Raw genomic sequence first — 27,880 nt, 5'->3', positions numbered from 1 at the left:
GCAGTCCTTCAGAAAGGGAAGTAAATTGCATGCTTTATGGCAGGGGCTGGACTCACAATGCAAATCTTATTCAATGACCTTGACAGAATTTAGATGCAAAAGTGATCAAAAGAAAAACAAACCGCAGCTTCTTGTAAGCCATTGAGGGGCTTTAGCGCATCACTAAGAGCTGGCTAGCTAACCCTTCAAACCATTGCCCCCCTTGCTCAGATTACACAAGCAGTTTGTTGGTCAAGATCACCAGAACTTAATTAACTAGAACTTTTGAGTCAGTGGCTCTTTGATCTAACATTAAGCTAAGCAAACTAGGAGAAAATTCAGATGCTACAAAATCATCATCAGCTTGGCTTTAATAACCTTTTTATTTGGTAACATCGTAAATAAATATTGACTCATTATCCTCTCTGTTCATCTCTAGTGGCTGAACCACAGAGGTTTGAGTCTGCTACATCCTTTGGCCAACAAAGCCAGGTCTTTTAGTCCAGGCAGGAGAGGATCATGCTTTTAGATCCACTGCTCCAGAGTTCGATCCCTGCTGCTGACAGCGCACCTAGAGAGATCACATTACAACAGCAAGACCTGGCAGTTTAATACAAACAAAAAACTACATCTTAATGTGTTTGTAACTACCATCAGACCCCGTAGCTCCTCCAGAAGCCTGTTCTCCAAATCACTCATCATTTGGAGAAACAGCCTTATTCTCGTCTTCATCCAAATCTTGCAGCTGTTGACGAGAAAACTCCTCAAATACCAGGTCTTCATCCTGGGCACTGAAATGAAGGAAAGACAGGCCTTTCAAAACGGCATACCCCCTTTATACTGAGCTCAGTTTTCCACTGGGAGCCCTTCATCGTCACTTCTCTCTTCCCCTTACATGCAGTGCCCTCTCACTTCACCAGTGGTGTCTTAAGTCCTGAACCAAAGGCCCCTGAAATCAATGGGTGTCTTTCCATTGACTTCAATGGGCTTTGGATCACATGCCTACAACCCAGCCCTGTTGAGCCAGCTGGGACAGCAGTCAGCAGGTGTTTTCTACACCAGTCAGGATAGTAGCCATGGAAGTTTACTAAATGCTGTAACATGTCCTTCCCTGCTGAATAGCATCATCTCCAGCTGGACAGCTTGGAAACGGGAAGGGCCTTTACAGACTACTAGAATTAGACTGTGGAACCGTTCTCATCTTGCTCATTCTACATTACGGTTCTGGACAAGACTAGGGGAATTTCAGATGCATTAATTCACCAGGAGCTAGAATGACTAGCGGGACAATATTAAAAAGAAGCTTCATACCTCTCCATCACTGTAATTACCAGCATGCATAAAAAAGGAAAGAGGAGACACAGCAAATGGTTAGAATAGAGTTTACTCTCAAGCTAATCAGGAATCTCACAAAATAAGAAGAGACAAAAAGATAACTCGTTTAGGAACTGGTGTTTTTTTCTGGAGCTTGAGGAGCAACCCAGAAAAACCTTATGTCATGATTCTATCTCAGTGCATAAAATAATGGTGCCCGGATGAAGCAAAATTAAATCACTTTAGGGCCTGTTTACATGTGGAAACTAACTGGCTTAGCTAAAGCAGAGTAACTATACCATAGCTATCGCTATATCAGCATAACTCCCCATGTGGACGCTCAGGGCTTGTCTCCACTTACTGGGGGAATCAATGCACAGTGAGCGATCCACCGGGGATTGAAGACCCGCTAAATCGACCACTGCTTGCTCTCCGATCGACTCCGGAATGAGAAGCATAAGGTAAGTCGATGGGAGAGTCTCTCTCGTTGACCCAGCGCGGTGTAGACACCGCAAAAAGTCAACCTAAACTATTCACGTAGCTGGAGTTAGCTAACTAAGATCGACTGTGCTCCATAGTGTAGACCTGCCCTCAGTCTGGAATAAGAGTTTATTCCAGTATAATTATGGAACTATAGCTCTTAGTGGAAACATATTCCATCAGCAGAGCTCAGACATCAAAGGGGCTAAGGAGCTAAAAAAGAACTTCCCACACTGGCTTGCTAGGAACAACTGCTGCAAAAGGCGTCTGTGGGCTCACATGTTAGCACCAAACAGAGGTGATACTGTTTTGTGACATGGTGTTCCTCTTAATTGGTCTGTCACTCTTATTTAAGTAGCCAGCCTGAACCGGAAGAAGTCATTAATAAGCAATAAATCAAACGCTGTACAGAAGACAAAGTGGTAGGGACCACATTTCAGCTCTTTTCTTTGGCAGCTTTTATTTTAGAGTGCAGAGCGCAGAATTTTACACTTGCTTAAATCTTACACTTAACCCTTTGGCACTAGCTGAATGCATTCACATGATGGGATTTTAGCCTATGCTTTCCCAGTGAGGAGCATTCATTGCTGCTCGCTTCCCTTTGGCTAACTTGGTGCCTTCAGCAGTCTCTCTATAAAGCAGTGATTAAGCAGAGTGTACGGTGTTGTGGTGGTGGAGGGGTTTTTTTGTTTGTTTGTTGGGGGATGGGGGTGTCTGCTTTTCTGGTCACTTTAGCTCACCCAGTGACAGCTGCATCACCCACTCATCCCCCCAAGCCTAACTGCAGCCAGCTAGTCCAGACTGTCCCAGAAGTGGTCAGTGTCTGATTCTGGGTGTCTTAATAACTTGGTGCCAACTCAGGACACTCCGCTCTTGACTCCCAGTGGTGTTAAGCACCCACAACTCCAGCTGAAGTCAATGAACGGATGATTCTCAGCACTTCTGAAAACCAGGCCTTTAAAGTGCATCAGACCCAGCACCCATAAACAGAACCGCCTAAAATTAGTGGATCCTTTTTTAAACCATGGGTCTGTATTTATATTTCATACTCAGAGGATCATTTACTGTACTCATTGACTCTATTAAGAAATCTGGGATGTATGAATCTCACCCAATGGTCCATGCTCAATTGAAATGAGTTGGAAATTAAATATTTAGAGCAATACTTTTAGAACTGCCATCACACACCGTTTTGCTTTTGAATCAATGGTGTTAAATTTTTTTCTTTAAATACAGTCTTTTGCTTTTTCTCCCATTTGAAGTCTGATAGTTACTAAGGAAACGATGACATCACTGATGTGGGCGAAGCTTAGTGGTATCCACAAGTGCAGTACGCAGTCAATTTTATATCATGGGCAGGGGTTTTAGTCAGATTTAGAGACTGTCAGGAGACGAGTTACATAGGTAGGTACTGTGCTATATTCAGCACCATAACACCCATGACACACTGCTAGGTAAGATTATGCTCCGAAAGACGCAATTATACTAATTTTAGCTTAAAGCAGCCTTTCCTTCCTACAGGCTCATTAGCTAAAGGCCAACACACACTAGCAGGGCTTGGGCCAGATTCTTGCCCCGATGCAATGTCATTCTTTGCCTCTTAGTTCACGTACAATTATCATGTAGCTAAAGTTCTCAAGAGCCTGAACAAGGCTATGCAATTTCTTGCAACAATCCAACGTCTAAATAAATACAATTCGGCCTTTCAGATTTGAGGCGGGTGGGGGGGTTGTCTCACAGGACAAAAAATAGTATTTCATCACATGGTGCTATAAGCTTGCATTGTGCAATCAGAGCAATAAATCTATAGAATTAAAGTTGGGACAGATGGTAATTTCTATTATAAGCCTGATTTTTATCCTCTCCTGGCTCTTGGGGGGAGGTGGCAGAGCATGTTTACCGATATTTTTTTCAATTTTAGTAATTTTTGAAAGTTACTATGTAGCTAAGTATATTACAGGTATGAAATAAGGTTTAAAGAGATGCAGCCAATGTGTACACACTGTATGAGAAATCCAAGGCACGGAGACTATACAGAAATCTGAGAAAGGAAAGGTAGTAATCCGTTCCTGTCCGTCCCCCAGGCATAGAAATAAAAAAGGAGAGAATAGTTAGCAATAGCCCTACACTTCCGATATAAGCTTTTAACTTTCAAAACAGCACTGTATCATTTATAAACACATTTAAGGGACAAAATCTGCTGATGCAACTCAGCACAGCTCCATTTATTTCAAAGGAGCTGTGCCAGCATAGACCAGTAGAAAATGTGGTGAGAGAAAGAGACCAAATCCTTGACTGCTTCCTCTGCTTCATACTTTGTTTGAGATTCCCTAGGCTCAATTCATCCCTGCACAAATAAATATGCTGATACTGGATACATTCTATTTACTCTGACCCTGTATAATCCTGGGTGAGTTTTTTGGGTGGTGATGGGGCAGGGGGAGAAACAAAGGGGGAATTAGCTTAGCCCAGCCCACTGAGGCCATCTTAATATGGTTTTCTCCCCTGGCATTTTAAAATACTATATTTTTGGCTTTATAATATGATCTCCTTCCTGTTTCTCAATTGCATTCCCCCCCCCCCCAAAAAAAAACAAACAAACAAAAAAAAACGAGACAACATAAGTAGGGAGGCATAACAGACAATTGGTAACTTTTAGCTCATCAGCAATAATGAAGGGAACAGAAAAGATGAGGATGACAACTGATCTCAAAGTCCCCACACATAAATACATTTATCTATCCCTCTTAGAGGTTGCACAATCAGCTAAAAGAATTAGTCTATCTCCTGGTGCTTCTAGATTCCCTAAACACTGTTTGCTGCAGCTCAGTCTCTGCAATTAACTTTTGATCCACTTAATGAAATAACATCTAATTTGGAACTAATGAAGCACAACTTTTTTCTCAGAGTTCAGTGAAAAACTGGTGGAATCACTATCACAAATCAAAAGCATGAAATCACTAACAGGAATAGTGACTAGAGATAATACAGGAAGCCAGAAACTGCAGGATCTGGACAGATTTTCAGTTTACCATCTTAATTTAGTAGGTTTTATTCTGGGACCCTAAAACACACTCATGTTGTGTTTCTAAATCTGCTATGCAGGTTTCAAAGGGACTTTATTTTGTTCATTGTGTTTTCCTTTTTGAAGTGAAGGCATTTCTTTCCCCAATTAACTGCTTTTAGGGTTCCCCACACAATTACTGGCGAGTCTGTCCTGTTATTAAGTTATAGAAAATCTACTATTTTCATCTGTATGATAACTGTTAGAGAGGACTGTGATTTAGCAAATGATATATGGGCTGCTTCTTTGGTAAGAGGATGTGGTGGTGGAGTGTTTGAGAGGGATGTTTTGCAATCCTGAATTTCCAATGTATCCTTTTTAAGGCCAAGAAAAAACAGATCTATACTCTGGCTGAGACTGGATTGAAGTAAGAGGAAGACCCCATGGCTCTCGCATTAGCGTTTTCCCATAGAGGCACCAGGCCTACTTCCATTGTTAGGTTGCTGAATGTTTGAACATGAGGCCACATGTGCACACATGCCTATGTAATGAACTGTAGCTCCAAACAAACACCACAGCTGTCTTCATCAATCAAACCTGTAATCTTCAATTCCCATTCTATTTGAATTACAGGAGTAACAATTAGGTATCAAGGAAGAAGTATCTTTGCTGGGATCAGGCCCAAAGCTCATGCACAGTAGGATGAAGTATTACACTCTCCCAGTCAGATAAACTAATCCCAAGTATCTGAGTCCACAGGAGTTCAAGTCCATCTAGAGTGCTATTTTACAACAAATTAGATGGTATACATACAGATGTGCTCACCGTTTGTTACACTTAGGGCTCATCTTCACTGCAACACCTAGCCTGAATCAGTACAGTCAAGTTAGCCTAGCTCAAGTAAAGGTGGCCACACTGCAAAAGGACAGGCAAGCTACACAAAGCAATTGGATTAGTATCTGAGGAGTTGTGCAAACAGTAGCTGGAGCCTGTAGCTGGTCACTACATTATTAGCTTGAACATCAGCAACACTCAAACTTCAGCTCACACCCAGACAGGCCAGCTAGCTTGAGTTTAAAGCACCCTTTAACTCAAGCTACACATGTATTTGTGGACAGGAAGCGGGTTGGGGTAACACAAGTTGTATCTTGACCCAACACTGCAGTGAAGACAAACCCTTAGTTGTGGTAACGTTTTTGGGGAATAATTTAAAGAAACATAGTGAACTTAAAAAAACCCAACCAAACAAAAAACAAACAATTATGTCTGAAAATATATCTACTGAAGTCACTAGAACTGAAAAGTTAGTAAGTGTTCCCACCCCCAAACCCCGTTTATTTATATTGTGCATTTGATAGCAATTTGGGTAAAGTTTGCAAAAGTACCTAGATGATTTAGCAGCTTTGTTTTGCTTTCAAAAATGACTCAGGGTCTCCTAAGACAATGGGACTCAGGCATTTTCAAAAATTGTGCTCTACATGACTCTGGAGCTGAAAAATCCTATGAATTTTCAATGAGACTTTGGCTCCTTAATCACTTAGACACTTGAAAACTGTTACCCTTGAAGATCTCCAGTCATTTCTACTGTTTCCTCTGCACAGTTCATCAGTTTCTCCCTTGCTGGAAAGACCCTTATAAACATCAAGAGGGGAGAAGGAAAAAATAGTTCTGATTTCTGTAAAACAATCTTTAGTTTAAAAACCCCTATGATATTCTATTTAAATGGTGATCAGCAATGGAAATTTTCCAAAATTAGCAAGTTTATTACAAATACAATGTTGGTACAATGTCCCTTATAATGTCTTCCCCCCCTCCCCTCCATATGTGTGTGAAGGTGCCCTATTTTTATATTTTATACACATACACTCTTTCAATGCATGTGCCAACTTCTTGCAAATGTGGAAGTGGTCTTAATTTGAAGCACTCTGCATCTATTCAGATGTGATATCTGCCTACCCTCCATTTCTCCTGATACTCTACATTCTTCTGCCAAAATTATCTTCCTGAAGTGTGGGGAAGTAGAAAAGGGTTTTGCTGACAGCAAGCGTTAAAAAAAAAAAAAAAAAAAACACATCATGCCACACACAAAAAATCATGCAATTAAAAAAAAAAATCCATGGGATTTTGGGTTCTTTTGATTTGCCTCCTGCTTTGAGCCCTCAGGTTATACTCGCTAATATTTTCAAGCTTTTCTCTGCAGCCATGAGAGTTAGAAATATTGTAAATGAAAGGTGAGATTCTCATGCGCTCTTGATTCCAGCCATTGAGGCTTTTAAGAAATACTCCAAAACATGACAACACTCATGATGATAAAGTCACAACAGTTGGCAACACTGACATCTTTAATCTGCTTGCTTGAGGAGTAACAAACCGTTTGTTACTCATTCCCTCCCCTGAAGTCAATGTGCGAAGCTTAGAGTTTTGTGTTTCTCATATATTTGTGGAGCCATGTGTCTCCTTAACACTGCCATGGAGCAAGCATTTAGTTCAAATGCTTTAGTTTTTTGTTTTGATTTGGTGGCTCGACTTCTTATCATGGAGTTAGAATATTGAACTCCGCTGTCTTATTTATTCAACATATCCTGCCATATACTTTATGGCCACTAGGTGTCTCGCTAGTTATAGTTCTGCCTACGAATTTGGTGTGGCATTTTTCCTTCTACGTCGTCGTGCAGTTTAAGATTCCCATCAAAGGTAAATCTAGTATGAGAAACAGTTTTAGAAATTCCTTCAGTTCGCGGCGTGCTGGCTGCCTTGGCCGGGCATGGCTTTAATATAAATATGTTTTTAAAAATTAGATTACTCTTTTTAGACCAGGTCACTACCCAGCCTTGAACAGCTCTATGAAAACATTACACCCTATCCAGAGCCATGTCAGCTGGAACTGAGTTTCACTTCCTAACAAGGACAAAATTAACATGGATAGAACCTTTAGTCTGTGCCCTGATTTGTGGTGTTTCTCTCTCTCTCGGTACCAGTGTCCTCCTCTAATTCAAAGCAGATTAAAGAAGACAGGATTGATGTCTGTCCCTTTCAAGTGGGGGTTACAGTTTAGGGCAAAATGCCCATCTCTACAGAACCCTTCCCTTTTGTCCCCTCTAACCCTTTCCTTTCGGTACATCAGGGTTGGTTTGCTCATTTGACTTGGCATCACCTCTTTGCTAAACTTGTCCTGTAGTTCTTGCTCCATCCCAAAGAGCAATAGCTATGTTCTTGGGCACAACAGGATTGCACATAAATGCCGTGCTTTAGCTTTGGGCATTTAGTTATTTATTTTGCGGGCCCAAAGACAGGGAGAGAAGCAGTGAAGGAGCAAGGAATTTTTCTTTGAATACTATCAGAGGGGTAGCCGTGTTAGTCTGAATCTGTAAAAAGCAACAGAGGCTCCTGTGGCACCTTTGAAACTAACAGAAGTATTGGGAGCATAAGCTTTCGTGGGTAAGAACCTCACTTCTTCAGATGCAAGTAATGGATATCTCCAGAGGCATGTATAAATCAGTGTGGAGATAACGAGGTTAGTTCGATCAGGGAGGGTGAGGTGCTCTGCTAGCAGTTGAGGTGTGAACACCAAGGGAGGAGAAACTGCTTCTGTAGTTGGATAGCCATTCACAGTCTTTGTTTAATCCTGATCTGATGGTGTCAAATTTGCAAATGAACTGGAGCTCAGCAGTTTCTCTTTGGAGTCTGGTCCTGAAGTTTTTTTGCTGTAAGATGGCTACCTTTACATCTGCTATTGTGTGGCCAGAGAGGTTGAAGTGTTCTCCTACAGGTTTTTGTATATTGCCATTCCTGATATCTGACTTGTGTCCATTTATCCTCTTGCGTAGTGACTGTCCAGTTTGGCCAATGTACGTAGCAGAGGGGCATTGCTGGCATATGATGGCATATATAACATTGGTGGACGTGCAGATGAATGAGCCGGTGATGTTGTAGCTACAAAGTGACACACACACTATATATTATGGCCATACGATAAAGCCTGAGAAATCATCTCTGAAAGAAAATCAGAGGGGAGGTGTTTGTGTGTGCAGAGAATTGTAAGTGTTTTGTAAATATTGAAAACTTGCATTTAAATGTGTAAAAGTAACAAAATGGAGAAGTTTGTCTAATATGTAGCTCTTATATAGCACTTTTCGACAGTAGATACCAAAGTGCAAGGACTTTACTATCTCATAGCTTTTGTTTAAAAGTTATTCATAAGTATTCCAAATGCTATTTACAAAGTTTGTGTGTATTAAGTGTTTGATTACTAAGAAACTGTATTATACTCTCTTTCTTTGAAGCTGACTAGGGACTGTTAACTATATTCAAGGTTTTACATACAATAGCCCTGAGATTTAACTCTGTGTAATGCTTTCTGAACATTTTGGAAGAGACAGAATGCTGACCTGTGCTGCAGCAAAAAAGTAAAACTGAAGTGCAGGAAATAGGGTGGGAATAATAGAGTTTAACATAATATTACCTCAGCACCCACCTGCCCATTACATATGTTTTGAGGTTATCTGGCACAGCAAACTCAGTTCAGGTCTCTTCCCTGCTCGGGAGGAGATTCTTCTGCTGGGGGACGAGGGGTTTAATATGATAGAGGTCTATAAAATCATGACTGATGTGGAGAAAATAAATAGGGACGTGTTATTTACCCCATCCCTTGACACAAGAACCAGGAATCAACCAATGAAATCAAAGGCATCAGGTTTAAAAACAAACCAGGAAGTATTTCTTCACCCAACGCACAGTCAACTTGTGGAACTTATTGCCAGGGGGATGTTGTGAAGCCAAAAGTATAACTGGGTTAAAAAAAAAAAAATTAGATACGTTTACGGAGGGTAGGTCCATCGAGGCTATTAGCCAAGATAGTCACGGACATAAACCCATACTCTGGGTGTCCCTAAACCTCTGACTGCCAGAAGCTGGGACTGGATAACAGAGATTGGATCACTCATTAACAGCCCTCTTCTGTTCATTCCCCCTGAAGCATTGGGCACTGGCCACTGTGGAAAGACAGGCAGGAGCGGCGCCAGGGTTTTTGCTGCCCTAGGTGGCAGCACTCCTCCTCTGAGCATTCAGGGGACCTGGGGTCTTCGGCGATGGGGGTCCTTTTGCTCTGCATCTTCGGGGCAATTTCCACTGACGATCCAGAGCGGAACGACCCCCTGCCGCCGAATTTCCGCTGAGGGCGTCAAAATGCTGTCCCCCAAATCTTGCCACCCTAGGCAACCGCCAGCCCTGAAGACAGGATACTGGGCTAGATGGACCATTTGTCTGACCCAGTATGGCTGTTCTGATGTTATTTTGAGGTTTCCCCTACAGCAGGAATCCAGGCATTCATAGCGAGCATCATAATATGCAAGAGACTGCAACACATGGTGTAAGTAGTGAAAGCATGGAATGTGGCGTTACTGACCTCTTATGTTCGGTTCCTCAGGCTTGGGGTGCATGAGACGGAATGGCAGCTCTGTGCTGACTTCACTTTGGGGAGAGAAGAGAATGCATCATACCTACATGCCCATTAACTCCTGTTCCAGTCAAGCTACACCTCCCCAGTACGATCTACCCTTGTGTTTACTAGATGTGAAGTCCAGTTCCACCCATTCCTAAAACTCAGCTACATTCAAAGTTCCCTGTCCCCACAAAAACCAAAACCACCAAGTTCAGATTTGCTCGCTCAAAACCCAACTGCAGCCATTGCTGTCCTCTACCATCGGTTCTAGCACAAGGCTTGTGCTTAGTCCTAAGTTACTTGTTTTGCTCCTTTCTAGAGACCATGTCCATGCTTTAGTTATGTGCATCTTTATCACACTGGAGTATTCAGAGTCCTTTGACCTAACAGGTTAAGGGGTTTTTAATTTATGTGGGGGGTGGGGATAGGAGGCAAAGTGTCATGGCCATGATTGTGTGGTTTGGAAAGGCAGAAAATGTAGCAGCTTTACCTGGAGGTGAGATCTCCCAGCATGCTAGGTAAACAGAAAAACAAAAAGTGCTTGTAATGGGGTCTTTGCTCCATGAATACATCCAAAAAGGACAAAGCCTCAGGCTAACCCCCCATGCCCTATTCTCTCTTCAGTCATCTAGCACAATGGCTCTCTGACGGTGGGGCTCTGAGGGTCCGGAGCATTTCCAGGTGGTTCACCTGAAAGGTTTCCACACAGATATTTCCTGCTCACTGGAGCACAATCCAGGATCCCAAGAGGTTCTTTAGGCCAATAAAATTAGAGAAACCCAAAGCCCATCTCCGCACCCTGCATTGTTACTTAATGTCTATCTTTACTGGGTGTTTCTTCTGTGTAAATTCAGCTATGATCAGTTCCACAGAGGACACCAAAATTTGGGGTAACAAACACATGAGTGAACCAAAATGAACTAGAGAAATTAGAGCAGTAAGGGCTGCAGGCATGGAAGAAAGATTCCATATTAACATAAAATCCTCTCACCAAGGTGGGAAAGAAAAAGCACATACAAATGGTGGAGTGGGCACCACCAGGAAGCCTCATCCCATTATATTACAGTGAGTTCATTTTCCTCATCTTCTTCACGTGCTCTCAGTATTCTTTTTTTTTTTTTTTTTTGGTATAATCAAGTGCTGTAGAAAAGGGGCGGTGGGATTTGGAATCGGAGGCTGGGAGGAGAGTTGTCCATCATATCTTTAGTAGTTTGATGAGTTTATGAACCACTGAGTTATAGCAGCATCTCCACTGAATTCAATTCCCACTGGCCCTTTCCCCAAACACTCCCATGACTTTTCTCTCTTCTCCAGCACAATGCAATGCTCAAATATAAACATCTCTGCTCCAAAAAATTAAGCAAGCAAGAATAAGAAATCAGACTGTAAAGAATCAGATTAGGTGATACTTATGTATAAGTGTTACTTTGTCAAATCCATCCTATGGACTGAGGGAAGGGGGTTCTGAACCTCAAACAGCAAATGTTCACATGGCTCCATTCACAGCTGCCCCCTAAATCCACAGGATGGATCAAAACACAAGCCAGGAGACCATGCAAGACAATAGTTATTTTATCATAAGTACACACCAAACCATTGGCCCTGTTTTAGATTATAAGAGGATAGAGACACAGAGAATCCGGTGATGCTGAATGCAAGTGCAAATTAACACTTCCCACCAGTTGAGAGTTATTCTTGTCCCCTTCCATATTGCTAGTGATATCAGGAAGCTGAACTTCCCCCATGGAACTAAGTAGTGGGGGATGACACCAGCATTTCCCAGTAAGCTCAGTAGGTAGAAGGTCTGGACCACAGCATGTTTGGGCCCAGGGGTGTACATCTCAGCCTTGTGCAGTAGGCAAGTGAGGACTTGGAGATACATTTTTGATTGAAGCTCTATTTGCACTCTTACAGCGTAAAAAATAACACATTTTCAAAATCAGAGGAGGCTACACTCAGAATTGAGCTGCAGGGGCATCTAGCATCTGAGGAAGATACTCCCCTTACAGATTGGGGAGAATTTAGGGCTGGCCAAGTGAGATGCCTAGAGGCTTCCAATCTCAAGTCATCATGTTCTAAACTGCATCCCCTTTCTCCTAACTATGGACTGTACTGGGTATTCCTCTACAAAATGGGCACATTTTCCATCTCTATTCTATACAGATAACAAGTGCATTGCTCTTACCCTGAGACAATGAGTTTCACCTTCACCTTGTAGGCAACCAGAATCCCCAGCACTGTCTTGTCTATCCCATCCTTAATACTACAGGGAAGAAAAAGAAAAAACAAACAGAGTGAGAACTACACAGTGCACTATTAATAGATGGCTAGAGTCAAGCTGCCAAGTGAGCACATCCCATTCTCAGGTATTAAACATATTGAGTGACCTTGGACAGCCTGGAAATATATCCTGGGGGACATACCAAGATGAAACAGATCCCAGCCTGAATGAATATAAGTCACTCTTCCAACTTGACCTATACGCAAAACTGAACGTGATATTATAGGATATTCTCTCTCTACCCTCCCTTCCTCTGATACTCTCTATCAGTTGGTACCCTTCAGAATAGGACTCACATGGTACTGGAAGCCAAGTTGGTGTCTTCATCCTTTAACTTTCCATCGAGTGCTATGCCCCGTTTCTCACGGTTATTTGCCAGCAAGGGCAGAAGTATCAATGTCTTGGTGATGGTACTATTTGGCTGCACTTTCTCCCTTGGAGTGGATTGGGGGGTGGGGGAGAGAGGAGAGAGAAACACATTCAGTTTAAGTACAGATCTGGTTATGGGAATTTCAGAACAGATTGCAGAGCCGGGCACCAACTGAGGTGAAAATGGACATAGGAGACAGAAGTGTTGAGGGTCTCTGGGTTAGGCTAAAAGGGGTAAAAAACAAGGGTGCTGTCATGCTAGGAGTCTACTAGAGGCCACCTAACCAGGTGGAAGAGGTGGATGAAGCTTTTTTTAAACAACTAACAAAATCATCCAAAGCTCAAGATTTGGTGGTGATGGGGGACTTCAACTATCCAGATACATGTTTGGAAAATAACACAGCGGGGCACAGACTATCCAATAAGTTCTTGGACTGCATTGCAGACAACTTTTTATTTCAGAAGGTTGAAAAAGCTACTGGGGGGGAAGCTGTTCTAGACTTGATTTTAACAAATAGGGAGGAACTCGTTGAGAATTTGAAAGTAGAAGGCAGCTTGGGTGAAAGTGATCATGAAATCAGAGTTTGCAATTCTAAGGAAGGGTAGAAGGGAGAACAGCAAAATAGAGACAATGGATTTCAGGAAGGCGGATTTTGGTAAGCTCAGAGAGCTGATAGGTAAGGTCCCACGGGAATCAAGACTGAGGGGAAAAACAACTGAGGCAAGTTGGCAGTTTTTCAAAGGGACACTATTAAGGGCCCAAAAGCAAGCTATTCCGCTGGGTAGGAAAGATAGAAAATGTGGCAAAAGACCACCTTGGCTTAACCACGAGATCTTGCATGATCTAAAAAATAAAAAGGAGTCATATAAAAATGGAAACTAGGACAGATTACAAAGGATGAATATAGTCAAACAACACAGGAATGCAGGGGCAAGATTAGAAAGGCAAAGGCACAAAATGAGCTCAAACTGGCTACAGGAATAAAGGGAAACAAGAAGACTTTTTATCAATACATTAGAAGCAAGAGGAAGCCCAAGGACAGGATAGGCCCACTGCTCAGTGAGGAGGGAGAAACAGTAATAGGAAACTTGGAAATGGCAGAGATGCTTAATGACTTCTTTGTTTCGGTCTTCACCGAGAAGTCTGAAGGAATGCCTAACATAGTGAATACTAATGGGAAGGGGGTAGGTTTAGAAGATAAAATAAAAAAAGAACAAGTTAAAAATCACTTAGCAAAGTTAGATGCCTGAAAGTCCCCAGGGCCTGATGAAATGCATCCTAGAATACTCATGGAGCTAATAGAGGAGGTATCTGAGCCTCTAGCTATTATCTTTGGAAAATCATGGGAGATGGGATTGATTCCAGAAGACTGGAAAAGGGCAAATATAGTGCCCATCTATAAGAAGGGAAATAAAAACAACCCAGGAAACTACAGACCAGTTAGTTTAACTTCTGTGCCAGGGAAGATAATGGAGCAAGTAATTAAGGAAATCATCTGCAAACACTTGGAAGGTGGTAAGGGTGATCGGGAATAGCCAGCATGGATTTGTAAAGAACAAATCATGTCAAACCAATCTGACAGCTTTCTTTGATAGGATAACGAGTCTTGTGGATAAGAGAGAAGCGGTGGATGTGGTATACGTAGACTTTAGTAAGGCATTTGATACAGTCTCGCATGATATTCTTATCGATAAACAAGGCAAATACAATTTAGATGGGGCTACTATAAGGTGGGTGCATACCAAACTGGGAGGGATTGCAACTGCTTTGGAGGACAGGGTCATAATTAAAAATGATCTGGACAAATTGGAGACATGGTCTGAGGTAAACAGGATGAAGTTTAACAAAGACAAATGCAAAGTGCTCCACTTAGGAAGGAACAATCAGTTTCACACATACAGAACGGGAAGAGACTGTCTAAGAAGGAGTATGGCAGAAAGGGATCTAGGGGTTATGGTGGACCACAAGCTAAATATGAGTAAACAGTGTGATGCTGTTGCAAAAAAAGCAAACATGATTCTGGGATGCATTAACAGGTGTGTTGTGAGCAAGACATGAGAAGTCCTTCTTCCGCTCTACTCTGCGCTGGTTAGGTCTCAACTGGAGTATTGTGTCCAGTTCTGGGCACCACATTTCAAGAAAGATGTGGAGAAATTGGAGAGGGTCCAGAGAACAGCAACAGGAATGATTAAAGGTCTTGAGAACATGACCTATGAAGGAAGGCTGAAAGAATTGGGTTTGTTTAGTTTGGAAAAGAGAAGACTGAGAGGGGACATGATAGCAATTTTCAGGTATCTAAAAGGGTGTCATAAGGAGGAGAGAGAGAACTTGTTCACTTTAGCCTCTAAGGATAGAACAAGAAGCAATGGGCTTAAACTGTAGCAAGGGAGGTCTAGGTTGGACATTAGGAAAAAGTTCCTAACTGTCAGGGTGGTTAAACACTGGAATAAATTGCCTAGGGAGGTTGTGGAATCTCCATCTCTGGAGATATTTAAGAGTAGGTTAGATAAATGTCTATCAGGGATGGTCTAGACAGTATTTGGTCCTGCCATGAGGGCAGGGGATGAATCTATGAAACTGTTCAGTACTTTCCAGGGAAAAAAATGCCTTAAAAACAAAGCTATGTCTGGCTTGATCTACAACCAAGAGCAGAAAATCCAACATTTCAGGCCAGGCCCTGTCCATACTAGCAAAGCAAACTTCAAAGCATTCCTGAAAATGGAGCAAGTGGTTTCATACCATAATCATGTAACTGGTTTTCATGCATTAAGGCCAGAAGGGACCATTATGATCTAATCTGATCTCCTGCCACACAAAGGACATTCAATTTCATCCAATTAATTTTCAAGCCCTTGATTTCTGGTCGCACTACCCCACATCTTTTAGAAACACATCCAGTCTTGATTTAAAGACTTCAGGCGAAGGAAGATCCTCCACCCTCCTTGGTAAATTGTTCCAAGGGTTAGTTACCCTTATTGTTAAAATTTCGCACCTTTATTTCTAGCCTGAACTTGTTTAGCTTCCACTTCCAGCCATTGCAATTTGTGGACCAGTGGGTATGACTATACTGCAAAAACAAAACCACAAAAACCCTGCAGCATTAGTCTTCGTCTGAGTCTGGGTCAACTAACTCTGTCTCACAGACTTGCACTACGGGGCTAAAAATAGCAGTGTAGTCATTCCCACTTGCGCTGGAACCCAGGCTCTGAAACCTGGTGAGGGGGTGGGTTCATATACCAGGCTCCAGCCTGAGTTGGAATGTCTACGCTGCTATTTTTAGCCCTGTAGCACTAGTCTGCGTCAGTTGACCCAGACTCAGACTCTCTGCCGTGGGTTTTCAGCTAGACTAGAGATCCTTCTACCGCTCCCCATGTAGGCCAGCAACAAGTCACCTATTGGATAAGTAAAGTAAACCGAGTTTCTTAAGTCTCACAATCATGTCAAGAAACCACAAATAAACTCCCAGTGTGAATGGAATATCAGCAAAATAAGTTACAGTACTTAATCTCAGATCAAATCGATAAGACAACAACTCTGCTTTTCTCTTTAATTACTCAGCCCTCTAACCCCTTGGCACCAACCCCTTCTACATTACTGAATAGACCATTTAGGCTTACAGCCTGGAGCATTACACGACTCATGTGTTAGTGCTCCAGTCTACACAAAACAGACTAACTCAGGACTGCAAAGCTCATTTTTTCCCAGTCAAGCACTTGATGAGCGGGCAGCAGGCCAAGGACTGGCATTTAGGTAGGTCAGCAGGCTGTGTGCCAGAATCCAGTTGGTTACTTTATCTGGGCTATCTGGCAAGGATACACTGGTGGACTTGATGCAGATCATTAGGTTTGGGGATTTTAAAATTATGTAAAAGACACGAACATGGTAGGATTTTTTTTTTAAACAATAGATATAAAAATAATGGATACGGAATCAAAAACAAAAGGTACAGCTCAACATATGTAGCAGCTGTGGGCCCATTTTTGCCCTCTCTGGGAACTGTATTCATAACCAAAGACAGAATCAAGTCCTGTTTTCCTGGAAACTCACCCACCACTAGAAGGGACTGTTTTATGGTTAGCTCAGGCTAGTATGTTATTACTCAATTGTTGGTCTAATAAAGTCTCACTCACTAATAATATCTACACAGCTACTGTGATCTTAACTACACATTGAAAACCGGGTAAATATATACAGACTGCTATTTTAAGAGATGTGTTTCATTGACCTGACACTCAATTCTGAAGGCTCAATTAAAGTTATTTCAGTTAAGCAGGTATTTTGGGGATGTGCCCCACAGTTTTGAAAGCCTATAACTAATTTAATAAAATAAAATAGCCCCCTTGAATGGGATGGTCTGGCAGTTTCAGTGCAGGATGTGGCATAGCTGTTGTGACTCTCAGAAGAGTGCTCTTTAAGCCAGTCATAGCCTGGGGTGACAATTACAAGTCATCATTTTGAAACTCCTTTAAAGATGGATGGGATGGATTTATGCTCTTATCATAGTTAACCTATGGAACTCGTTGCCAGGAGATGTTGTGAAGGCCAAAACTGTAACAGGGTTCAAAAAAGAACTAGAAAAGTTCCTGGAGAATAGGTCCATCGATGGCTATTAGCCAGGATGGGCAGGGATTTAACCCCATGCGCTGAGTGTCCCCCACTTCGGTTTGCCAGAAGCTGGGGATTGGTCACTTGATGATTACCTGTCCTGTTCATTCCCTCTGAAGCACCTGGCATTGGCCACTGTCGGAAGACAGGATACTGGGCTAGATGGACCATTGATCTGACCCAGTATGGCTATTCTTATGTATTGGAATATCCCGCCTTTCAGATCCCTGAGTGGAGGGCTGGGGCAGTCCCTGGCTGGATGGGAGAGGAGACCCCCATCTCATGTCTTTTCCATTGTTTCAAATGAAATTACAGATGGCAAGAGAATTCTCCATGTATCAAATGAACTGTTTTCATCCAGGGCATGGGGTGGAGAGAGAGAGAGAGAATAGGATTGATCATAAAAAACATGATAGCTTACCTCTGTCAGCATCCCCTTAGTCTGAGGTGTGGCAGGACAGGGTTGCACCAGGAAACTAGCTCCAGACCATAGCTGAGAGCCTTTAATTTCTGGTGAGAGAAGGTACTTAAAAGGGGAGTGAAGGAAATGACTGAGCAGGGTAGGGAAGGGAAAGCAGGACAATCAGATACTCACTGCACCTCCTCCATTGCTACCGCCTTCGTGTAATAGTCACTCGAGTACAAAACCACATTGGCAACTTGCTCCACTGAGAGAGAAAGAACAAAAACAGGAGTGAGGGGATAGAATCAATTATACAGACACAGCATATAAACAATGTAAACGACTGCCCTTCTCAAAAAGGAACAAACAGGGACAGCAGTTACAGCCCATACAATTCACAGACCTCCCATATAACACAAGCTCTAGAATTTTACCCAGTTACCCCCACATTGAGTTCAATAACGTGTGTTTGATTAAACACATCTTCCAGAAAGCTACAGTGTCCCGAAGCCATCAAAAGATGGAGAATCCACTATTTCCCTTGGTAGTTTGTTCCAATAGTTAATCATCTTCAGTGGTAAAAATTTACACCTTATTTCTAATTTGAATTTGTCTGGCTTTAGACAAATGGTATTTTCTCCCTGTGGAGATCACAATCAATCCCCTCTTGATCTTTTGGATATCAAACAGATTGAGTTCTTAAGTCTTTCACTATAAGGCATTTTCTACCCAGCCTTCATATCATTTGTGTCTATCTTCTGCACCCTCCCCAATTTTTCAACATCAGCTTTAAAACGTGACACCAGAACTGGATGCAGTGTTCCAGTATCAGTCTCCCCAATGCTGTATGCAGGAGTATCACCACCACCCTCCTCCTACTCACTCATCACGTTTATATAGCCAAGGATCGGATTCATCCTTTTTGCTGCAGTATCGCACTGGAGATCACGCCGAGTTGCTTGTCCACTATGACCCCTAAACTCCTTTACAGAATCACTGCTTCCCTGGATATAGTCCCCTATTCTGTAGGTATGGCCTGAATTCTTTGTTCCTTGATGAGCAACCTGGCATTTGTCTGTATGAAAACACATTTTGTTTGAATGGCCCAGCTTACCAAGTCACTCTGTAGGACTGCCCTGTCATTTACCATTCTGCCAACCTGTGTGTCGTCTGCAAATTTTATCAGCAGTGATGTTATATATACTTCCAGATCACTGATAAAAACATTGAATAGTGCCAGGCCCAGAACTGATCTCTACAGAACCACTAGAAATAACCACATTCAATGACAATTCCCCATTGACAACTACCAAGTGTCCTGCTGCTCACTCAAACTCTGCATCTCACATATTTAAGACCATCATCTTCCCACACAGGAGGCAGCATGCTTTAAAGCACTGGACTGGGACTCTGGAGACCTGCTTTCTACTGCCAGCTCTGCCACCGACCCATTGCCTGGCACTGGGCAAGTCATTTGCCCTCCTTGTGCCTCTGTTTCCCCTCCTATCCTTTGTCTCTCTCTCACTAGGTGTTTGTAGATGGCCTAATATAATGGGGGTTTAATCTTAGTTGTGGCCTTTAAATGTTACCATAATACAAATTAAAGCCAGGCAGTACTGGAACTGAACCCAACACCCTGCCCTTGACCTTCCTCGGGGAGAAGGGGGGAACCCCTTCAGTACTCTAAGGTGGGCAGTCTCCCATAACAAGAACTCTCTTGCCAGCTGTCATTTCACTTGTAACAGTGATGGGCCGAAAAGCAGTGCAAAATCATGCACACTTTGAAAAGGCACATCTAGAGCGGTCGTAGACAATTCCTAGCAGAGGGCAATGAAGGGACAGAGTGACAGCTCTGGAGAGTCCCATTTCCTGAAGGGCAGCAGAGGCAATGGAGCAGCATAGGGACACTGACAGGGAGATGGAATGGAGCAGGGTGACCCGTGGTCTGTTTAAGTGAGGGACACTAATAGGCTCCAGATCTGACGACAGGATGAAACACAAACCCACCCTGCGTAGCTCCCATGGGATTAAGGACAACAATAAAAACGCACCCAGCACTCTGATCTTCTTCACTGTTTTCTCTGTATTGTTGGTCACGGTGACAGTGACAGGAATGGGCTCGCCATGGTAAAACACCTGGAAGAGTCAGATGGGCTCAGCACATGGCACACAACCCAGCAGAAGGGCTTGTACAAGTTAAAAAATACAATGCTAATCCCAGCCATTTGCAACAGAAACCCCTGTGGACTCATGAGAGGGCATCAACTACTCCAGGTACATACACCCTCAGCTCCTACGGCCTGACCCAAAGCCCACTGAAGCCAACGGGAGTCTTTCCACTGACTTCAGTAGTCAGTCACTATTGAACTGTGTAGCAGAGCACCAGTGAGGGAGCTCACACACTCCATTCCTGGCTACTGCCAACAGCAGCTACTGCGAGAAATGGTGTCAGAGCACTTGAATGTTGGGGCAAGTCAGAACAAACCGAATCCAGACACGAACGTCTCAGGGAGGAGGTCTTGGGGCAGCGAAGCAGGTATTTGCATCTGAGCAATAAGCAGACGGAGCTCTCTGGGGCAGACTGCTCACCTCTTTACTCAGACGTGCTCTCAGGTGCAGTGGCTTGCTGGACATGAAAAACTGCCAGGTGGTCTCAGCTTGAGGCTGGGGTCCTGGTTCTTCTGGGGCATACTGTACTTTACGGATCAACAGGCGCACAAAGTTCCTGAGGAGCGGCAAACAGAACTGAAATTATGCAGAGCAGAACCTCCTATTTCACTGGAGTAGTTGTTCACCTGCATTCACATCCCTTTCGGAACGTTTCTGATGGAAGGATCTGAACACAGATACCCAGAGCAGAGCTGAACAAGCTCCGAAGGACTGTCCTGATTCCACACACATTCTGTTACCTTTTGGGAATTCGCTCTTCCACGTTCTCTGTACAGAAAGCTTTCACCTCAAAGTCCACCCCGCAGCACTGCCAGAGAAAGAGAGAGAGGGAAGCTGTGAAATTTGTTAAGTGATTAGCAGCCTTCCTATTCAAGGAACTCTGCAGGTGTAATACCCAGGGTTTGGAAAATCTTATTCCTGAACTTGACAACTGACCAGGGCCGGCTCCAGGCACCAGCTTACCAAGCAAGTGCTTGGGGCGGCCACTTCGGAGAGGGGCGGCACGTCCAGCTGTTCAGCGGCAATTCGGCGGACGGTCCCTCACTCCCGCTCGGAGCAAAGGACCTCCTGCCGAATTGCCGCCGTAGATCGCGATTGCGCTTTTTTTTTTGTTTGTTTGTCTGCTTGGGGCGGCCAAAACCCTGGAGACAACCCTGCAACTGATACCTCCAAGCCTATTATGTTTTCTTGCGAGGCAAGTGCTATAGACTCACTCTGAGCAACATGCCCCATGTTTCTTGAAGATTAGCCAGCCTGTCCCTTATTTCTAAAATGACTAACATTAGCACCTGAGATGTGGAATTCCTTTACAGATTGAACCTTCCTTTTTCGCCACTTGGAGTCTAAGAATAACTCTTTGCAATCAGACAGAGCTGACTGTTGTCCCTGCAGGATCATGCGCATATTGGACACTGCTTTTAAGGTACATGTGGCCAAGTCCCATTTGGTTCTCTCTTTAAAGATTTGTGAAACCTTTTGGTAAAATACTTTTGCTAAACCATTTGGCTAATTACCAGTGTCTGCCCAACACTTTCTGCATCACTTTTTCATAAGTCCAGTCTAGTTGTTTGGACAAGTATCCAATATTTTAAAATGCATTATCCTTGAGTAACAGCTCTTGTTACCTAGTTAGTCTAAACCTGTTTTTTAATTTTTTTTTTACCCAAACATGTAACACAAGTTCTTTCCACATATGCTTTAAATTAATGGGAGATCTTGGCACTTGGTCTTAAAAAAAGGCATTAGGTTTCAGACACTTGAGTGTGAGCCTCTGTGATGTGAGTGAATATTTAATATAAGCTTGTCTGACATCACAACACTTACTTCATTTGTGGCCAACCCACATCTCCTGTAGTATTCTGAAGGAAATGGAGTCTCAGGTTTCAGTGAAATGCTTCCCCCCCCCAACTGTTATGTTGCTATTTATATGTTACTAAATGAGACTGGATACCCAAAATGCCTCTGACTCCATCCCACTTTCTAGCTTATTTCCTGTTGGGTGGTTCACAAGATGGCACTATGCCACATCTCCGGTTAACTTCTGTATTACCTAGCTCTTGCTCTGAAAATATTTGAACCAGATATGCATCTCTTGCTCTTTTCCTGTGAATTTCTTCCTCAGTAGAAGTACTGAATATATAAAACCCTGTTGGTCTCACCTTCCCAACATCATGAGGGGCTGGTTGCAGGGAGACTGAACAGGGCAGATAGTCTGGAAACTGAGGAGAAAAAAAAACCAGAAAAATTATCCAGATCCCCAACTGTATTGCTCCTAAAATGACACAGTGCTTGTGAAAGGTGCATGAGTGACAGCCTGAGACAGCACAGCCCGTTAGTTCTCCATAAAAGAGCAGCCTGGGCAGCATCAAGGCAAGCTTCCCCACACTATTCCGCCTAAGTGCCCCAGTCAGGCATTGGAGGGACCACTGACATTGTTAATTGTATTCCAGTAGTGCCTAGAGAGCCCAGTTGAGAGAGAGGTCCCGGTGTTCTAGGCACTGTACAAATGTAAGGTCCTTGGGGCAGGAACTTCTAATTTAAATAGACAAGACAAAGGGTGGGAGGAGAAACAAAGGACCAGAGAGGGGAAATGACTGCCCGAAGTCAGACAACAAGTTGGTAGCAGAGCCCCAGGATTAGAACCCAGGACTCCTGACTTCCAGTCCAGTACCCTACCTAGGAGATCATTCTGCTTCCCTTTCAGGGAAGTGAGAGAAAGATAACCGATTCACATAAGGGTCACATGGGCACAGAGACTGAACTAACGAGGCCAGGGATCGTGTTTGAGGACATCTGTCCATGGGGAACTGGACTGAGATCACTAGAACAGTCAGCAGAGAAAGAGCACTCAGTCGCTTCTGGCCTGGGCAGGATGTGAGCTTGTGATGAAAGGCTCCAGCTCTGCCCCGCTGGAATGACATGACCTGGAAGAGAGACTTGTGGAGTTCTACCACTCTAGAAATCCCAACAGTCTGAGCTTGGTGAAGGTCTCCATTTTGTACCTGAATTGTTAGGAGACATGTCACAAGCCTAGACTTTGCAGAGTCAATTGAAAGCTTATTTGCTACAGTATTAGTATATGGCAGATTCTAAATCTGGATCCTACTAGATACTATGGTCTCTAAGGCAGAGTGAAGGGGATGGGATGTCTCTGGGGCAGGAAGAGGAAGCAGACATACTGGCTGTAGATTTACTCATGTTAGTGTTTTCTATAGCACCTATCAAAGTGGTATCTAAGATGTTCTGATGATACAGTGACAGGCGCCAGTATAAGCATCTAGACAGGCTGCTAAAAGATTTGCACAGCAACATTTTGAGGGGACTTCATGAGTCTCTGGGCCAGACGTGCATGAGGAAGCTTGGAGCAGGCTAGCAATGGTGTTTTGGGAGATAGCAGGTGGAAGGGCAAGGGCTGGGGTAGAGGTGCCAACAGACTGGGCAGAGGGAAGGAGCTAGGCATCCTGGAAAATGGCCACAGAAGTGGTAGCAGCCAGGTTAAGTATCTGACTGCCACTGAGGCCTGTAACCTGGGTGTCACCTTCGACTCTGCTCTCTCACCGGAGCGACATTCAGGCCATCTCTAAATCCAACTGCTTTCTCCACACAACATCTCCAAACTCCAGCCCCTTCTCTTGTCCACACAGCCAAAACTCTTGTCGAAGCCCGCATCACTTCACATCCTGACTACTGCAGCCTTCTCCTTTCTGGCATGGATTACTGCCCCTCTGCTCCCCTCAACTCTATTCAGAATGCTGCTGCTAAGGTCCCCTTCTTGGCTAGTCGCTCTGACCACATCAGCCCTCCGAGGCCCGCCTCCACATCAAATACAAACTTCTTGTAACTTCTTCATAACTCAGTCTGACCCCACTTCGCGGAACTAGAAACCTATCGCACTGCCAACCCTTGCCATCCCTCTCTAAGCATTCCCAGCCTTTTCCTCCACCAGCCAACTTCTTTGAACATCTCATCCTATTTCATATGCTGCCCCTTATGCACAGGAAAAGCTCCCCACTAAAATCAGTGCAGCCACTTCCTTACCTTCTTTCATACCCCTCAAGATGCAGGTCTGCTGCAGAACATACAAAATCCAGCCTGCTGCCCATAGCCACGCAGGTATCAAGCGGTAACTTCCCTTCTTTCCTTTCTCAGATCCCACCCCAGTAAAATATTTGCAATAAATGTAACTAATAAAGCAGGGCCAATTTGCTACGAGATTCATTTGCTTCTGTGTTGTATCCACATCCCCTACTCTTGGCCATGTGTGTCTTTAGACTGTAAGCCCCAGGGGCTGTCTCTGATCTGTGCTTATACAATGCCAAGCATTAGGAGGCCACTAAACCCAGCTGGGCTTTTGGGTGCTACCCAAATATAAGCAATAATTGTATTAACTCATTTTAATAATTATTCCAGCAAAATGTAGAGTTTTTTGCAAATCAATTCCACAACTCAAGGCATAGACAGCCTCATGAGTACACAAGGCAGTAGTATAAGCAAATACTCTGGCAATAGGGGCGCGAGAGACAGAGGTGGAAACATTAAGGGCGTCTGTTGTCATAAAATCGTTATGGTTCCCTTTATAAGGAATTTTTCTGTGCGCAGTCAGGACCCCTCCAGTTTGTTAAATCCCTAGCACACTTGGGGTGGTAAATAATGGTGCCATCTAACCTCTGACTCAAGGTTAGAGTTTTAGGTAACATTGGATTAATTATTAATCTCCTCTTCAGATTATCATGGAGTGCTGACAGGCTGGATAATAAGGGTCAAGGAGAAGTGGGTCAGAGGCTCATATGAGGGACTTACTGTTAAAACAAAGGGGTAAGCATTGTTCCCCAGCTTCTTCATCAGACATTCCTGCAATTGGGAGAGAGATTCCCGTTTTTCCACTGGTGGGTACAACTGTATCCTAGAGAAAAAAAGATCCTTTCGGAAGGTCAGGCCCATCACATCAATGTCTTCTTGGCCATACCGGAAAGCACAAGTCAGAGTCACATACACTGGAAAGAACACACACAGTAAATTACACATTTAGTGTGCAGCCAATTCAGAGATTCTGAGACTTAGAGACCATCTGTGTTACAATTACGGAGTCCAGGAAGACAGTTACAACAGTGTTATATCTCCCCTCCGCGTCTCCCCGCCCCCCACCCCCGACCTGGTTCCAATTCATAATATAGTGAAGATCTTAAGTTTGTTTTGTAACGAGACTGAAGCCTTGGACCATATTCAAACAGCATGTCCAACAACCGGAGGTTCTCTCACCAGGATGGGGTTAATTTTGCATAAGACAACTAGAGCCCTGAAAACAGGAGAGATCCTTGCTTTGCAGTGAGAGATCACTGAAGAGCTAGCAATCTCTGAAATCATTTAAAACATCAAACCCTTCTTTCCCTTGACGATCTCGGGATCCACTAACAAGACACCATCTAGACAGAAAGAAATAGAAAAGAGTAAATATTAAGCAGTATGAAGAAAAAAATAATTGGGGTTTATTAAGTCAAAGAAACCTGTAAGAAGAGCTTGTGTCTGGACTTACCTACAGGTTCCACCCCATCTATGTGGTCAATGAAGTCTCGTTTTCCCAGATATATAGTCACCTGTAGGAAGGAGGCAATGCAGATGGGGCAAGACAAGCCAGGGCATCAATCCTGCCAAGAGCTGAGCACTCTAGCCCAATTGAGCAAAATAACTTTTAAGCATATGCTTTAAAAAGTTAAGCACATGAGTAGTTCCCAATGAAATCATCAGGACTATTCATGAGCTTCAGTATTTAACTGGATCAGGGTAGAGGGCTCAGCACGTTGCAGGACTGAACTCCAAAAGCACCACACAATTCCTTGCGTCTGCGGCACAGGAGCTGTACAGTGAAGGACTTTTGCCTCGAATTGGAAAGACGGCGAGTCAGCCTTGATTTAGACGTCTGGGCAGCCAACAGAGACATCCAATGAGGTGATGGGGAGAAGCGTTGCCATCCTATCTAAGACTGGTCATTATGTTAACATGCAAGTAGTCCACTTTATCAATTCTCTAACATAACACCACGCCCTAGCAGTTGGCTGAATATAAATCAAATTATTTTCAAAAGAAGTGGGGTGAAGACAAGTGTCCCATAAATAAATCCCCAGGTAAGTGAGGCCATGGCCCTGTGCACCCATGCCTCAAACTGGTGGGTATGTATGCCAATTACTGTGCTACTTACAGCCTTATCACGGGACATCTTCTTGTAGACAACATGTGATTGAGTGGGACTGGTGTTCTTCAGAGAAATTGAGGAAAGAGTAGCCACCTTATGAGACTCAGCACAGCTCATTTCCACGGATGGGTGGGAGACCGGGAAAGAACAAAGCCTTCCTGCAGCAAGAGATCCTTGGACAAGTGTCAAGAAGAGATGATGAATGAGATTATAGTTATGTTGAATAGGATCCAAAAATCTTAACCAACCAATGTAGTGCATTAAAACAGACTATTCCCTCTGAAAACTCAAGTCAACTCTGGTGCTGGGGGGGGGATGGTTTCCTTTTATATTACCCTTTCCTTTTTCATTTAAGCTTCCAAAGTTAATGCAAAGTTCAATTTTCAAGCTACCAATGGGAGTTACGAAGCTTAATTCTCTCAGATGGCTTTGGGTGGGGGTGGGGGGGGCGCGTGGGAAAGTAAGATGAATAAGTGCAAGCAGAAGCAGGCCAAACACCTGATGAGATTTTTTTTTTTTTTTAATTTGACCTTTTAACCCAGACTGGAATTTAAAAACAAAAACAAAGTTTCCATTTTTCAAAAGTTTGTTAGAAAATTCAAAGCAAAATTATTTAGCCTTTTGATTGTTCTGTGGGTGCATGGTTGGGTTCAGTTTCCCTTTTTCGGCATTGCCTATTTTGATTGATCAGCTTAGTCACGTGATAGGATTATTTCAAAAATTTAAAGCTTTCAACTCCTCAAAAAGTTCAGTTTCAAAAATATCCATGTGAAAATTAAACTAAGCATTACAGAAGACAATGAAAATGCTTACTGATTTCATCTATTTTTCAACCACTTCTGCTTCTTATGTTACCCTATGAATCTTTACAATACGGCATGACATTTATTAGGAACTTGCACAACACAGACACTCAGAAATTAGTTTCTGACTCCCTCCTAGAAAAAGCTGGTCCTTCACTTCACCTTTGGAATCAGTTCACTGAAGGAAGTATTTTGAAAGGCCAGGATTAAAGAGAAAAATGAAAACATTTCCCCCCTTTGCCAAAGTTGGAGCACCTTTTCCAAGACCAGTATGGAATTCCTTGGTGGAACACGTGAGCCACAGGATTTGGGAAAGAGGAAACTAGGGAAAGAAATAGCAGTATCTTTAAATACCTTGCAGTGCTCCAAATTCCACAGCAGCCACCAGAGGAGAAAGTTCCCTGAGCAATAAGATGAGAACTCCTCTTAAACCACTGAACAAAGGTGAATTTTCCAGACAGACAGGTCCTGCAGATGTTCCCCTGTCTGTGGGAGAGACTCACTAGCCTGCTGGTGAAAAAGGAGGGCAATTTGTAGCCCGAATTGAAAATGGGTTTCTAGTTCTTACTGCCCACATTTTCAAGAACTAATCCCCTTCAAGCAGCAAATATTGTACCTGGATTAAGAACAGACCTGCTAGGTTAGCAGTGCTGGGTATTACTTAAGAGACCCCAGATCTTCAAGATTCTACAGTGCCGTCCTCCCAGATTCCTCGGGTGTAAAGACAGTACAGATTTATATGGAGCAGGAGGGTTATGGAAAGCAGCTTTATTCTAAAGCTCTTTCTCCATCTCTTTTTCTATTGGGGCTGCAAATCATGCAGCCTAATAAGGAGCTAAACA

General features: G+C 43.3%; 1 protein-coding gene across 1 annotated transcript; it reads right to left on the bottom strand.

Annotated features, from left to right (window-relative positions):
- Positions 1–373: 373 nt before the first annotated feature.
- Positions 374–27,880, bottom strand: SAG (S-antigen visual arrestin). The gene is made up of 16 exons (XM_034782473.1): positions 27,655–27,880; positions 27,393–27,548; positions 26,242–26,408; positions 25,579–25,639; positions 25,424–25,468; positions 24,846–25,039; positions 22,205–22,264; positions 20,786–20,853; positions 20,466–20,601; positions 19,928–20,012; positions 18,069–18,141; positions 12,795–12,932; positions 12,403–12,480; positions 10,708–10,731; positions 10,182–10,246; positions 374–770 (listed from the first exon to the last, which is right to left on the bottom strand). The coding sequence occupies exons 3-16, from the start codon at positions 26,350–26,352 to the stop codon at positions 565–567; spliced, it is 1,344 nt and encodes a 447-aa protein (XP_034638364.1). The 5' UTR covers positions 26,353–26,408; positions 27,393–27,548; positions 27,655–27,880; the 3' UTR covers positions 374–564.

The sequence above is a fragment of the Trachemys scripta genome, chromosome 9 (genome assembly GCF_013100865.1).
Source record: "Trachemys scripta elegans isolate TJP31775 chromosome 9, CAS_Tse_1.0, whole genome shotgun sequence".
In the NCBI taxonomy this organism is placed as follows: domain Eukaryota; kingdom Metazoa; phylum Chordata; order Testudines; family Emydidae; genus Trachemys; species Trachemys scripta.
This window is presented reverse-complemented; position numbering and strand designations above follow the sequence as displayed.

What these genes read in the sequence shown, in the direction of transcription:
- SAG (XM_034782473.1), bottom strand. Translation starts at nt 26,352, where the DNA reads ATGAGCTGTGCTGAGTCTCATAAGGTGGCTACTCTTTCCTCAATTTCT. An exon ending in GAGCACGTCTGAGTAAAGAG is followed by an intron (nt 20,013 to 20,465) that starts GTGAGCAGTCTG and finishes TGACTCTTCCAG; the next exon opens with GTGTTTTACCATGGCGAGCC. An exon ending in CTGGGAGATCTCACCTCCAG is followed by an intron (nt 10,247 to 10,707) that starts GTAAAGCTGCTA and finishes CTCTCCCCAAAG; the next exon opens with TGAAGTCAGCACAGAGCTGC.